Source organism: Erithacus rubecula, assembly GCF_903797595.1.
Source record: "Erithacus rubecula genome assembly, chromosome: 28".
NCBI lineage: Eukaryota > Metazoa > Chordata > Aves > Passeriformes > Muscicapidae > Erithacus > Erithacus rubecula.
The window spans coordinates 4,456,440-4,471,251 of NC_136680.1; the positions used below are offsets into that span (position 1 = coordinate 4,456,440).

Genomic DNA, 14,812 nt, shown 5'->3' on the forward strand with positions numbered 1-14,812 from the left:
GCAGCAGTGCTGAGCCCTCGCCCATGCGCTGCCCTCGGCTGGCCGGGGTGGGGCAGGAGGAAGGCTGCTGCCCTCCATGGGGGGCTGGGACTGCTCACAGCGGCGCCAGCAGCTCCCCCAGCCCCCGGCATCCTGCAGCCTGTGCGCCTGCGCCCCGCCGCTGCCGGTAACACCGTGCCCTGTTACCGTCAGCGCCCGGGCACCGAGCCAGGCCTCTCCCGCAGCTGCGCCGGCCCCGGGGGACACCCGGCCTGCAGTGACACCCCCCGGGGCCGGCCCTGCCGCCCGGGGGTCGTTCCCACGCGCTGGGACCGCGGGCGGGTGTCGCCGTGGGGCCCGGGGGCACCGCGCCAGCCAGCGGGGCCGGGGTGCGGGAGCCGTAATTCAATGGGTGGCACGGGGCCAGGCTGCCAGCGCGGCCCGGAGCCCAGGCAGCCCGCGCCCCCCCGGGCACACTCTTGGCTATTTTTAAAAGAGATTGGATCGACCTGTTTGGGCACTGAACACTCCTGTGCCTCGCCGGAGACGACCCTGGCACTGAGCCCCCCCCTGAGCTCCCCACAGTGTGGCAGCAGGACCACCCCCATCTCCATCCCCCATCCCGGCCCTCCCAGGGGTGTGGGGGGCACAGGATCAACGGAGCAGTGGGGGCACGGGGAACTTTACAGGCTTTTATTCCTCCTCTCTGGTGCAGTTGAGCCATTTGTTGGGTCCTGGATTTGGAGTCTCCCCAAAACAGCCCTTGTGGGGAGCGCGGCCCGTGAGGCCGGGGCTCCCTTCGCCATTTTAGCGCGCCAGCCAGCACAGGCAGCTGTCACATGGCGGTGAGAGCAGCGCTTGGCCCGGCCGCCCCGCGCCGAGGAGGCAGCCAGAAATGTGCTGGCGAGCCCGGCCACGGGGGAGCGCCGGGTGAGATATCACTGGGGGTACCGAGCCCGCGGCCCCCTCACACCCATGGCCTCCATCTGCCCCGACTCGAGCTGCTGGAGGGGCTGGCCCTGCTGCCAAACCTCCGAGCCCAGGAAAGTCCCGACAGCTCCTTGGGCTGCTGTGGGTGCGAGCAGAGTGCTCGGTTTGGGAGCAGGTCCCCAAAGAGCCCCTTAGGAACAGGGTCGGTGAGGTGGCACTGGCGCTGCTGGGTGTTGTGGGATGGTGTGGGGGCACAGGGGCGTGGGGCCCACCCAGGGGGCACCCAGGGCTAGTGATGGCCCTCCTGGGGCAAGAGGGACCAGGCTGGGGTGGCTTGGTATGGGCAAAGGTCCACGTGGGCCCCTCAGGACGAGCAGTGGTGGGGGTCCCTGGGCTGAGCCAAGGGCACCCCAGAAGTACCAGGTGAGGGCATGGCCTGGGGAGCTGAGCATCCTAGAATTGGGCAAGTGGTCCCGTCTGGGAGGCAAGAGGGTCCCAGAGAGCCCTGAGGCCACGGTGGGGGGCTTGTGGGGAGGCGGGCCAGCCTCGGGCTGTGACCGCCAGCCTCCATCCCGCGCCTTGGCTGGGCTCCACCACTAACCACTTCCAGAGCTGCAGCCAGATTTGTTGTTTTTAGAGGCGAGGAGGGGCCGTGTCCAGCCACGCGGTGCCCGTGGATGCATGGGGGTCCCTGCTGCCACTCCCCCATCCCAGCTGGTCTGTGCCCCCCTCACTCCTCCCCACCCCAATACTGGGGCATGCAGCTGCTTCAAAATGGGGGGAATAGAGTTAGAAAAAGAGAAATGGAGAGAAGGGAAGGAAAAAAACCCTGCGCCAGTCTCCAGGGGGAGTTTCTGCTCCCTAAAATGGCTGCCTGGAGGGAGGCAGGGGTTGTGGGCACAGGGGGTTGGCGGCGCTGAGCAGGATCAGGGCAGGATGCCATGGGGCTGCCAGGCTGGCACAGGATGGGTGGAGGGGATCGCGGCAGCTGAGCAGGGAGACAAAATGGCTGATTTGGCATCGCTGGTGAGCAGTCCCAGGGGGTGTGGGCACACGGGGTGTCAGCTGGAACGTGGCACAGTCCCACTGCCCCCATGCATAATCTGCCTGGTGGCCAGCACACAGGGTGTCAGGGTGGCGGATGGCATGGGGCCCACTTGGATAAGTTACCCAGCCAAGAATAACTAGTCTGGGAGCCACAGTGAGTGCAAGGGACTCGAGGGGAGAAACAGGAGAAAAATAGGGAGAAAGGAAAATCCCTAGCGGGCAATGGGCTGGCAGTGGCAGCTGCGTAGTTTTTGATGGTGGTTTGGATTGTCTCCAACCCTTTCCTGACATCTGCCAAGGCTGCCAGAGAGAAAATGCGAAGGAGAAAGGGTGGGAGGAGAAGGAGAATGGAGAAGCAGGGAGAATAAGGAGTATGTGGGCATAAATACATGGTAAAAGTTATGGAAGAGCTTTGGGAGCAGCCAGGTGAGGAAGGATGCTCCTGACTGCAGTGTCTGGGCTGTGCCAGGCTGTGCCAGGGCCACTGAGCTCAGCGTCTGAGCTGGGATATTTTTAACCAAGAGGGAGCAAGGCCAGATGGTCCAGGGGTCAGAGCAGGTGCTGCCCCAAGCCCTGGTGCCCTGCAGGAGCTGAGCAGAGGCAGGACAAGGTGCCACAGGTTAAGCCATGCTGTGGTGACACTGCCTGGTGGGGCAGAACTGGCTCACGATGTGGCTGGAGAGAGCAGAGGAGGAGGAGGCTGGAGGAGGGCCAGGTGACCATAGCCCAGCCCAGCCCTGGGGATCCCTCCTCTGGGGAGCAGTGCCTAGATCCTACATGTGGCAGGGAGGGCAAGGGGGGCTGCTTGGGGACTGTTCCTCAGTGGCTGGGGACATGCCAGCTGGTGGCAGCCCTGCTGTGCAGTGAGAGCTGCTGGGCAGCCTATGTCTCAGTTTCCCCAGCAGGCAACAAGGGGGCAGTCAGCTGGTGGGCAGCCTTGGCTCCCAGCAGCACAGAGGCTGACACTGGCATGGAGGCTCACCCTGATGGGTTTTCCTCTTGCAGATGCAGAGCAGAGCAGCAGCCCCCGCACAGGCATTGGCTCGGACCAGGAGGACAGCAAACCCATCACATTGGGTGAGTGCAGCAGGCAGGGTTTGGGCAGGAGGACAAGGGACACCCCAGCCTGTCCAGGATCCCTGCCATGGCAGGGGAGGGGGCCCATGAATCATAGTCAAGCTGCCTGTGCTACAGCTCTGGTGTTCCCCAGCCCCAGCCAGCCACTGCCTGGCCCCGCAATGAGCTGGGCATAGCCTCAGCTTTGTCCTACACCCAGCAGAGTCTCACTGAGCCACAACCCTTGGGGACAGCGGCTGCCAAGGAATTCCCCATGGTGGGGGTGCAGCCCCAAGCCTTGCCAGCACTTTCAGCTGCAGGGAAACTGAGGCATTGAGCAGGTTCAGGGCATCTTCAGCAGAGGGAACTAGCTGGGGTGTTGTCTTACTGGAGCAGAGAGTGGAGTGAGGCTGAGGGGGGGGGACAGATGGGGATTTGGGGTGCCCTCAAGCATCACCACAAGGCAATGCAGGAGGGAGGGGTGGTCCTGGTGCCTCCCCTCAGCACACCCCTCCTCTCTCCTTTACAGATTCGACAGACTTCCAGGAAAGCTTTGTCACCTCGGGGGTGTTCAGTGTCACCGAGCTCATCCAGGTGTCCCGAAGTGAGTATGACTGTGATGCCACAGCCCAGTCCTCATCTGCCTGGGCACAGCAGCGTCCCAACAGCCCCCCTTCCCCACAGTGGGCTGGGGCTTCCCTCCCCACCAGGCCCCCCTGACCCCCCCTCTCTCCTGCAGCGCCGGTGGTGACGGGCACAGGGCCAAACTTCTCCCTGGGGAGCTGCAGGGTCACCTGGCCTATGACCTGAACCCCCTCCAGCACCGGCATGAGGAGGACACTGCCCAGCACCTCCTCCAGTGGGTAAGTGGCCACCAGGACTGTGGCCAGAGCGGTGCCAGGGCCAACCTGAGCATGGCCATGGGAAGATGAGAGGCAGCCAGATCCTGCCATGGACTGGCACTGAACCATGACCAAGCTGGGAGAGCTGGGGGTGTTCACCTGGAGAAGAGCAGGCTCCAGGCAGAGCTGAGAAACCCTCCAGTGCCTAAAGGGGCTCCTGGAGAGCTGTAGAGGGCCTGGGGGCAAGGGATGGAGAGACAGGACACAGGAATGACTTCCACTGCCAGAGGGCAGGGATGGATGTGTTCACTTCACTGTGAGGGGGTGAGGCCCTGGCTGTGGCTGCCCCTGGATGCCTTGAAGTGCCCAAAGCCAAGTTGGACATTGGGGCTGGAGCAGCCTGGGATGGTGAAGGGCTCCTGCCTGTGGCAGGGGATGGCAGTGGATGGGCTTTAAGGTCCTTCCCAACCCAAACCATTCTGTGATTCTGTGACCCTTCCCTGTCCCCAGGAGCAAACGGCACAAGTCAGGGTCCATGGAGGATGACATTGACACCAGCCCTGGGGGCGAGTACTTACACCTCCTCCAACCTCCCCCACCAGCAGCAGCCGCAACTGGACAGAAGACATGGAAGGGGGTAGGTGTCACCTCCTTACCAGTGCCCTTCCAGTGCTCTGGGGCCCTCATCCTGCTCCCAGCATTCTGCAAAAACACTGCCAGAACACCCTGTGACCATCTGTGGCTGTCCATGCCCTGGTATCACTACGAGCCTTCAGGTCACAGGTCACACTGGCTGTGGGTGCTGCAGTGCCACCCTCAACTCCTCCAGAACATCCTGCTGCCTTTCCATGGGATCTGTCAGGGGTCTGTCAAACCCCCCTGATTAGGCACAGGCTCTTTATAGGTGCCCAGTGTGTCTGTGGCCCCACAACTTTGGGCAGGGCTCTGTTGGGGCTGTGGTGTTGCTACAGAACATTTCAACATGGGATCTCTCTATAGGGCCAACCCAGCCTCCAGCCCCACACCAACCTCTGCCAGTCCCAAGTCAGCTCCCCCAGCCCCACATCACTGTGGACAGCTTTCTGGCTTGGTGTTTTTTTTTCCCTTTCCTGTCTAGACAAGCCCCAATTAGCTGTTCATTAGAAAGGGGGGGCTGGGCTAATTAAAGCAGTGCTGCAGGGCTGGCACAGCAGCTCCCACACCCCGAGGTGCAGGCAAAGATGATGCTCCTCTTCCTACTTCCTTGGCTGTTCTCCTGCCTCCCCCAGCACTGGGGTGGGCTCCATACCAGCCCCCTAGCCCTGCCAGAGCCTGGGGGTACCCAGATGGAGGCTGGAGGCACTGGTCCTGTTGGAAGGAGGTTTGGGGGATGTAGGTCCAGCCACCCAACTGTGTCCTGTGCGTGCAGGGACTGTTCCCCATCTTGCCCATGGGTCTGTGCATGGGGGGTCCTGGGAGAGGTGCAGCCAAACTGGTACATGGAGGCAGGGGGAGCTGTGCCAGGACATCTGTCCCCTGCCAGTGGCCTGACCCGGGCAGGGGTGAGGGTGGCTGATGGGGGGGCTCAGCTCCTTGGTGGTGGGGGGGCTTGGCAATCCTGTACAGGATGTTCTGGGAAATCCTTCTAACGCCTGGCTGAGAAAGGCTAAACCCATTACCAGGCCCAGGCCAAATGGCCAGAGCTAAAGCCACAGTGGCAGGGGATTAACATGCCTGCCAACCCTCCCAGCTCAGCCCCATGCCCCGGGGTGGCCTCAGGGACCTGGGCAGCCGCTGCTTCCAGGGGTCTCTGGGGAGGCCACCCCCATGCTGGCACCTCTCTGCCTTCCCAGGAGCTCCTGCAGCCCCCAACCCTGTGTGCCAGGGGAGGTTTGGTGTCAGGTAGGGGCTGCAGTATCACAGTGGCACCCATGAGGGCACCCACTTCTGCCACTAGAGTGGGACAATATGCACAGAGCCGTGTGCACCCACATGCATACACCTGCAGGAACACACACCCGAGCATAGGTGTGCATGTGCACACACACACAGGTACACAGGTACAACACATACACACACATTCTAGCACACAAGTGCCACCCTCCTGCTGGTACAACACACACCACATGCTCACACCACCACCCTCCCCATGCCCACCCTGACCCAGGAGTGCCCCTTGACCTGGAATGAGTGCCCCCAACACTGCACTGAGATGGCAGCAGCCATGGGATTTGGGGTCCCATGGCAGGTCCTGACATTACACCCCACTTTCCCCAGGCATCTCCCCCACCGTGAAGAAGACAGAGATGGACAAGTCCCCCTTCAACAGCCCATCACCCCAGGACTCCTCGCCCCGGCTGAGCAGCTTCACGCAGCACCACCGTCCCGTCATCGACTGTGCACAGTGGTGAGTGTCCTGCCAGGGAAACCGAGGCACCGAGTGAGTGCTGAGCGGCCGGGGGGCTGGGGCAGCCACTAGCTAGTGACACAGGTGTGTGTCCCCTTTTGCTGTCGCCCACAGGTATCGCCCCGAAGCCACACACCCATCGTCTGCGCTGCATTTCCCCACCACCTCCATCCTTCCCCAGACGGCCTCCACCTACTTCCCGCCACCAGGCACATCCGGTACCCGCCTCATCTCAACCAGCAGGACCCGCTCAAAGATCTCGTCTCGCTGGCCTGCGACCCGTCCAACCAGCAGCCCGGGACCGGTAAGGACGCAGCCCCGTCCCTGCACCCAGCGCTCCCCTGCCGTGGCACAGGGGGCTGCTGCCAGCCGGGCTGCGAGGACGGTCCCTGCCCTGGACCGGCACCGCCGCCGTCACTCTGCACGCCGCACGGGGGGTCGGCGTCTTCGGGTGGCAGCGGGGGGTGTTTGTTCTCCGGGGGCTGAGCTCCGGCCGTGCAGTGCGTTGCTTCGGGAGCGCTGCGTGTTTTGCACCGCGTGTCTGCGGCGATGGAGATGCCGTGCCCCGGCTCGGCGCGGGGCTCCGCGGGTGTTGGGGCGCTGGGGCCAAGCCGTCAGCCGGAGCTGGGGTGTTTGGGGGAGTGTGGTGTGTGACCATCTCCTGGAGTCACCATCCGCCAGCGTGTCCAGCAGAGTGATGGGCTGACGTTCCCCATTCACCTGCAGAGCCCACGGGTGACCCGTCAGCTCCTCACTGTAACCATGTTCCCACAGGGGTGGCAGAGCCACACTGTGCTGCTGTGTGCCTTCCCTTGCCACAGCACATTGCATCCCCCATGCCCCAGTGCACCCCACAGATATGGGACCCCTCACACCAGCACCCCACACCCCATGCTCCCATCAGCAAACAACCTCTGTAACCAGCACCGTACACATGCAGCAGCAAGTGCATGCAGGTCCCAAACCATCACATCATACACCCAGCACCCCAACACACTCCACACCCCACACCACCAACACTAACACACAGCACACCCCACACCACCAGCACCCCAACACACAGCACACCCCACACCACCAGCACCCCAACATACAACACACCCCCCACCACTAACACACAGCACACCCCACACCACCAACACTAACACACGGCACACCCCACACCACCAGCACCCCAACACACCCCATGAAGGACACCCTTCATACCCAAAGCGAGCACCCAAAGGCAGAGCCTGGGTGTGTTCCTGCTTCCATACTGTACTGTGCCACCCTCCCAGATGCAGAGCTCCTGGGGAGCCGCTCTGACCTCTGCCCACCGTTTGCCTGCTTCCCCTCACCGGCAGGGCCTGATGCCGGGGTGAGGGGCATGGCCGCCGTTCCCCTGTACAGTGGCTCAGTGCTGGGCTGATGGACGCCAGATCAGGAGCAGCCCACGGCTGGGTTGGGCATGAGCACTGGTGCAGGAGCCTTTGGAGGTTCTGGGTGCCCCTGCCTCTCCAGGGAGTGTTTCAGAGACCCCTCTGTCACTGCAGGGAGGAGTCCCAGCAGCCTGGCTCCCGCGTGCGCCGCTGTGGGTTATGACCCCCATAGGGCATGTCCCCCAAATCCCTCCTGTCCCGCCGTCATTTCCTGCCTGCTGCCAACGCCGACCGTCCAGGGCTGCTCTGAGACCCAACAAACTCATGTCCGCAGTGAGGGACACCCCGTGCCTATGCCAGCGGTGTCCCCGGGGCTCCCCGGCCGTGCTGGTGTGCGCCTGCGTCCTAATGGCTTGTGCTGTTTGTTTTTTGTCTGTGTTGTCCCCAGTTAAATGGAAGTGGTCAAGTGAAAGTGCCCAGCCACTACCTGCCCACGCAGATGCTGGCGCCGCCACCTCCCCCCGGCATGCCCCGCTTGGCCGTCTCTCCTGACACCAAATCCACCACGACAACTCCGAGGGAGGGACGACCTCGCCGACATCACCCAGTAAGCACCCGCGGCGCCCACCCTGCTCCCCGGCTCGGCTGGCCCCTCCTCTCGCAGCCCCCCAGGGTGTCCCCCCGTCCCGGAGCTGGGGGGGATGTTGGCGGAGGTGGCCTCCCCGCAGCCGGGGAGAGGGGCGGCAGCTGGCATGCCATGAGTTTGCTGGGTCTCAGGCAGGTCGGAGTGGACAGGGTTTGGGCACGTGGCTGCTGAATCTCAAGGGGTCATGTGCTGGTACCAGGGACCAGCTTGAGCCCCTTGTTTTTTCTGAGCATGAGTGGATCTGTGACAGGGCTCCCCAAAACAGTGTCTTGCCCAGACCCTTGGTGTGGGCAGTGCTGTGGGGGAGGCTGTGCTCCCTCTGTATCTGTTTATTGCATTATAATCTTGGTCGTGCTTCTGGGGACAGGACCAGCTTGCACACGGGTGGCATTGGGACAGTGTGCCTGGTGCATCGTGTGGGCTGTTGTACTCTTGCTGCCATGGGGATCCTTGGCGCCGGGGATTCTGGTCTTGTTGGGGATGTGAAGTGATACCGGAGCAGGGACTGTGTGCGGGTCCCCCAGAGCCCTTGGCAGGTGGCACCTGGGATCTTTGTTAGCACTGGTGGCTGACAAACTCTTTGCCCTTCGCTCCACCTCAGGGGCCATAAGTGCCTTGGCCAGGGAGAGTTTTGGGTGCTGGCCCAACTGCCAGAGGAGAAGTGGTATCACCCCAGACTGCACGGGGGTGTGTGCTGCAATGGTGGGACACTGTGCCATCACCACACTCTGTGACGGGGTTGTTGTTGTTCCCATCGTGCTGCACCCATGGGACATGGTACCCCAAGTGCTGTTTCCCCACACAGTCAAGCCGCGCCTAATCAAGCCATTACCCTGTCCCTGCATAATGGGCCAAGGCTGATTGCCAGCAGCTGGTCAGCAGGTGTGGGGATCCCATGGCATGGAGAAGCCAAAGCCTGGACAATCTGGAGGGGATGGCATGGGGTGGCCTGGCTGATAAAGGGGTCACAGCCCTGGGGAGGGTCAGAGGAGTGCAAGTTCCTGCAGGCTCAGGGAAGGATGCATTAAGGGGACACTAGCTGTCCCCAAGGAATACAGCTGACTCCAATTCCCTCATTCCTCCTGCCAGCACTCTGCTTCCAGCAGGGCTGGAGGTCCCACTGCTGGATCCCTAGCTGTGGGATGGAGGTGGCAGCAGGGTGACGTGGCCAAGTGGAACTGGTGGCTCTCATTGTTCTGCCTGTGGCAGCTCAGCACCTGAAGCCGCAGCGCGGGCACAGCCAGGAGCAGCATCTGTGCCTGCACCCCGGGCACTTCGGTCACTGCCCCGACACCACAGGTGGCACCGTCCGGGCACAGCAGCCCTGGGTGCAGCACCCCGGGCTCCATTCACCTGCCATCAGGTCACAGCCAGGGCCGTCGCCCACGATCGCCAGCGCCCGGTGCCAGGTGCTCCGTCCCAAGCAGTGCCAGGGCGAGGGCCGGGCCTGGCCCCGGGGGGGACAATGGCAGTGCCAGCCGCAGCACCGTAATGAGCTCTCATTTGTTCCCCAGCCTACTCTGCACCAGGCACGCCCCCTGCGAACCGTTCCTTCGTGGGATTAGGACCAAGGGATCCTGGGAGTATCTATCAGGCACAGGTGAGAGCGGGGGTGCTGCTGGGGGGACCCTCCTGCCCTCACCCCGGGCATCCTCGCCATGGCATCACCGTGGGCATCGCTGGGGGCATGGCCAGGGCTGGCATCGCCGTCGTGGCTGTCGCTGATGTGACATTGCTGATGTGGGCATCCCCACCATGGCACCCCTGCCGTGGCATCACTGCCATGGCATCCCTGCTAAGGGCATTGCCACCATGGCATCACTGCCGTGGGCATTGCCACCATGGCATCGCCACCATGGCATTGCTGCGTGTTCATTGCTCCTGTGAGCATTGCTGCTGTAGGCACTGCCATGTGGTATCGGCACTGTGGCATCACTGCCCTGGGACATTGCTGCTGTGGATGTAACCTTCTGTGGCCATCACTGCTGTGGCCTTGTCACCATATCTGGGGCCACGAGGAGTGTCACCACAGAATTGTCACCATCACTGCCGTGGGCATTGCCACCGCTGGTGTGGCCACTGCAGACATTGCTGTTGCAGATTCCTGCCATGGCATCACTGCCATGGGTGTTGCTACTGTGAGCGATACCACTTTGGGCACCACTGCTGTGTACATCACCATTGTGGGGTTATTTCCATGTTGCAGTGCCTCCATGGGCATCACCAGCATGGCATTGCAGCTCTGGCACTGCCACTGCTGACTTTGCTGCCGTGGGCATCACTGGCTTGGCATCTCTACTGTGGCCCACGGGCATTGCTGCCATGACATCCTCACTACTGGCACCCAGTGCCAGGGCTTTAGGCACTGCTGGGGTCTCAGGGCACCTGGTGCCAGGGCTTTAGGCACTGCTGGAGGCTCAGGGCACCCGGTGCCAGGGCTTTAGGCACTGCTGGGGGCTCAGGGCACCCAGTGCCAGGGCTTTAGGTACTCCTGGGGGCTCAGGGCCACCACTAGGCCTCCATCATAGTGGGAGGTCACTGTCGGTCTCCGGCTGTGCCCTGCCTGGCATTGCTTGGCACTACCCTGCCTGGGTGCCCACAATATCCCCAGAGAAGGAGCACAGGGCCATGGGTCCCTCTCTGTGTGGGCAACAGGCACCTAGTCTGGCTTGGCTGTGCCCGTGGCCACTCCAGCTGCAGCGGAAGGTCGTTGTGCCTTTCCAGGGGCTTTCCATTAGTCTGGATTCTGGAGCTGGCAGCAGTGCTGCAGGCAGTGCAGGGGTGCCAGCTCCTGGCCCTCACTTGTGACACGAGGTGGTCTGGCCTCAGCATTCCCTGCAGGGGCAGCTGAGGTGGCTTGCAGTCCTGCCTGGCAGGTGGCACGGGTGACAGGACAGAGGGATGGGGGTGTGGATGGTTGCCATGTTGGGGCACCCTGGGTGCTGCCCTGGCTGAGGGGGAGTACTGTGTGCTGTGCCGGGGTGTGAGCGGTGACACAGGGTACCCCAGGGGTGCTGTGCTGTGCCAGGCTGTGAGATTTGGGAACGTGAGCTGGGACACCCCGAGGGTGCTGTGCCGTCCAGAGGAAAAACACGGGGGACCCGGCTCTGATCACAAGCCCCACTCTGCCATCGGTTTCCCCAGTCCTGCACATGGGGTGGGCACCCCAGGGGCCTTGGGTCCCTAAAGAGGAGACCTGGGGCAGCATTAGGAGACCTTGGAGGAGCAGGGGACCAGAGTCCCTGTCCAGAGGACAGGGGTGAAGCCACTCACAGTCCCAAGACCCCCAGGGACCCTGTGTATAGGTGTCCCAGTCATGCTCGGCGCTCAAGGATGCTTGCCTGGGGAAACTGAGGCACGGGGGAAGGAGGCGGTGTCCGGGAGGGGCAGCTGAGACCTGCCACGCTCTGGTCATGTGTGGCGGGGCCTGGAAGGGTTAAGGGAAGCAGCGGCCCCCGAGCTGTCTCGTTTCCAACGGAAAACCAGACATGAGTAATCGGGAATGAACTTGAACTTGGGGCTGGGGGGGGAAACAATGGGAGGGTGGCAGTGGGCCACCTCGCAGGGTCCCCCAGCCGCGCCACCCCCCTACCTGTCCCCAGGAGGCACCATTCCTTGGGGAGAGTCTCCTTTGCCGTGAAGGTGCAGAGGGACCGGCCCCAAGGGAACGCGGGTGGCCGCGGTGCTGAGCACGGACAAACTCAGCGCACAAGTGGGGACGGCAGCCCCGTGCGCTGAGCAGGGGACAGCGCGGGGACAGCGCGGGGACAGCTGTCCGGGGTTTGGGGACCGGCCGGGCGCGGGGCAGCTCCGCGGGGCAGAGCACTAACGCCGGCCTCTCTCCTCTCCTCTCTCCGGCAGTCCTGGTACCTGGGATAACCTCCGCCGTGCCGCCCCTTCGCCTCCCTTCTCCTCTGCTTTAGGCACCCCCAGAGGAACATCCCCGTCCCCGAGCGCCAGGCCCAGCCTTGCGGTGACGACGGAGAGCGCGGCCTCACCACGACGACGACGACGACGACGACGACGACAAGCAAAACCCACACCCGAAGGAAAGAGCGAGGGAAAAGAAGAAGGAAAAGGGTCAAACTGTTTTAAAACGGAAAAAAAACCCAAACCCAACAAAAAAAAACCCAACAAAAAAATCCAAGCAAAAAACAAACAAACCAACAACCCATCCCAGGAGGACCTTTCCCCCCACCCCGGCGATGCGCCAGAAAACAAAGAAACAGGAGGAAAAAAAAAAAAAAAAAAAGGAAAGAAAGAAAGAAAAAAACACTATTATTTACCCCGTCGGCCGGCGCCGCGCTGAGACCTGACACAAGTCGTGCCAGCAATGCCTCCCGGGGCGGCTGCGGGGCCGCGGCGCCGAGCCCCGCCGGCCCCTCGCCGAATATGCAAACGGCTTTGACTCTCTCGTTCTTGCCTCTATGTGAGTAAAAAAGATCAAAACCTCCCCGCCGACCCCCCCGGCCCCAGACTGTCGGGGGGCCCCGGGCTGGGGTGGGAGAGGCGGGGCGGGGAACCCCGGCGGCCGGGCCGGGGATTGCTCCGTGCTGCGTGCGCGCCCCGGGGACGGTGACACCGTGCTGCAGTGACACGGTGGCGGTATGTGGTGGCACAGTGGATCGAGCGGGTGGCACAGGAGGAGGGGACTCGTGACCATATAGTGTGCACGACCAGAGGTGGCCGCAGCGGCGGTGGCACCGCGGTTCCCACGCGGACGCGGTGTCGGGACTCTCCCAGCACGGCCCCAAACGTCACAGCGGCGGTGGCAGCCCGACTCCATCGGGGACACGGCATGGGGACACGGCATGGGGACTGTCGCAGCCCGGCCCCCATGGCTCCCGGGCGGCCACCGTCGCGCTGGGCCACTGCTCACATCTCTACGGTCGCCTTCCTCCCCCAAGCCCGAACCGGCCCCGGCCCCGGCCCCGTGTGTTCCCACCGTGTCCCGGAGTGTCCGGGGCTCCGTGGGGCTGGGAGGGGGGCGTGGCGTCCGTGTGTTTGAGCTATGCATTCCTGTGGACGGGTACCAGGTGGGAGGCAGGAGAGGGTGCGCTCGTGTTGCACATTTTTGTAGGAAATGCACTTTTAAGAGGGAATCGTCAAAAAAAAAAAAAAAAAAAAAAAAAAAAGGAAAAGAAGAAAAGAAAAGAAAAACAAAATCACAAAAAAAGGAGGAAGAGGAAGAGAAGGAGAAGGTGGAGTCCCCGGCACTGGCTTGCCGGGATGGCTGGTTTGGGGCTTTGGGTTTGGTGGTTTTGTTTTTTTCGGTTTGTTTTTTTTCTTTTTTTTTTCTGGTTTTGCTTTTTTTTTTTTTTTTTTTTTTTTTTTTTTTTTTTTTTTTTTTTTGGATACAAGAGGATGGAGCAAAGAAGCCCGAGCGACGGCGAGGGCAGAGCCAGCCCCTCGGAGCCCCTCGAAGTCCCCCGGAGTCCCCCCGGAGCCCCCGGCCCCCGCGTCAAGTGCCTGAACTGCGGCGGGGAGGGGTCCGGCCTTGCCCCCGGCCGGGGGCAGCGCGGGAGGAGCGCTCGCTGTCCCCGTGCCGTGCGGTGACAGCGAGGCCGGAAAGGGGACGCGGGGACGTGGCAGTGCCTTAGAGCAGAGGGACCCCCGCGACGGCCCAGGCGAGGAGGAGGAAGAGGACGAAGGCGCCCGTTGTCCCCAGCGAGATAAGGAGACTGGTCCTCAAACGATCTCCGGCCCGGGGGACACCCGAAGGGTGGTGATGGAGAGAAGCCACCGTGGGATGTCCAGGAGCTGGGAATGTCACCGAGGCCACCGTCGGCACCCGCCTGGGCCCCTCCCCTGGCACCCAGAGCTGCTCCGAGGACCACCGGCATCGCATCCCCCATCCCAGAGCCCCCCTGCCCCCCGCTTCCCACCCCCCCCGGACGGCACAACGAGGCACTGGGGAAAGGGCCTGACGCAGGAAATCCCCGGGAGACAGAAAAAATAATTCAAAAAGGACAAGGAAAAGGAGGGAAGAAAACCCACAACAAAAAAAAAAAAAAAAAAAAAAAGAAAAAAAAAAAAAAAAAAAAAAAAAAAAAAAAAAAAAAAGAAAAAAAGAAAAAAAAGAACAACAACAAAAAAAAGCGCTTGGCGGAGAGGGAAACCTGTTTTTTTTTTTAAAAGATCTGAGAAAAGAAACACATAAAAAAAGACAAAAAGACAAAAAAAAAAAAAAAAAAAAGACAAATTAAACTGCATGGTGCTTAACGGATCTGGTGACCTGGCTCAACCCCAGCCGCGGCTGGCTGATGCTGTGCATGGCAGACTCTTATTAACCGGCTCTACCTTCCCCTTCAGCAAAAGAGAAAAAAAAAAGAGGAAAAAAAAACAAAAAAAAAATCTGTATAAAGAAAAAAAAAGCCGTAAAAAAAAAAAAAAACACACAAGAAAAAAAAAAATCCATGTTTTCCTAATTTGCACGGAAATTTTATACCACATGATGTGCCTTGCCTTCGAAGCCTAAGTATTACTGGACCCGATATCAGTGCGAGGGAGTCGCTGCATGGCCCGGGGCTCCCGGGGGCCGGGGGGGCCGGGGGCCGCTGCCCCCCCC

The 14,812-nt window shown here is 61.7% G+C and overlaps 1 protein-coding gene across 1 annotated transcript in view; it reads left to right on the plus strand.

Moving 5' to 3' along the window:
- Nucleotides 1-13,085, plus strand: part of NFIC (nuclear factor I C) — a 37,352-nt gene extending 24,267 nt beyond the window's left edge. Inside the window, 17 exon segments of the mRNA XM_079328636.1 lie at nt 2,962-3,033; nt 3,542-3,616; nt 3,752-3,784; nt 3,787-3,824; nt 3,826-3,875; nt 4,365-4,428; nt 4,430-4,444; nt 4,446-4,491; nt 6,111-6,226; nt 6,228-6,244; nt 6,355-6,451; nt 6,454-6,534; nt 6,536-6,544; nt 8,047-8,170; nt 8,173-8,205; nt 9,759-9,844; nt 12,106-13,085. Coding sequence (XP_079184762.1) covers nt 2,962-3,033; nt 3,542-3,616; nt 3,752-3,784; nt 3,787-3,824; nt 3,826-3,875; nt 4,365-4,428; nt 4,430-4,444; nt 4,446-4,491; nt 6,111-6,226; nt 6,228-6,244; nt 6,355-6,451; nt 6,454-6,534; nt 6,536-6,544; nt 8,047-8,170; nt 8,173-8,205; nt 9,759-9,844; nt 12,106-12,123 — 974 coding nt within the window. The 3' untranslated portion in view covers nt 12,124-13,085.
- Nucleotides 13,086-14,812: the final 1,727 nt, after the last annotated feature.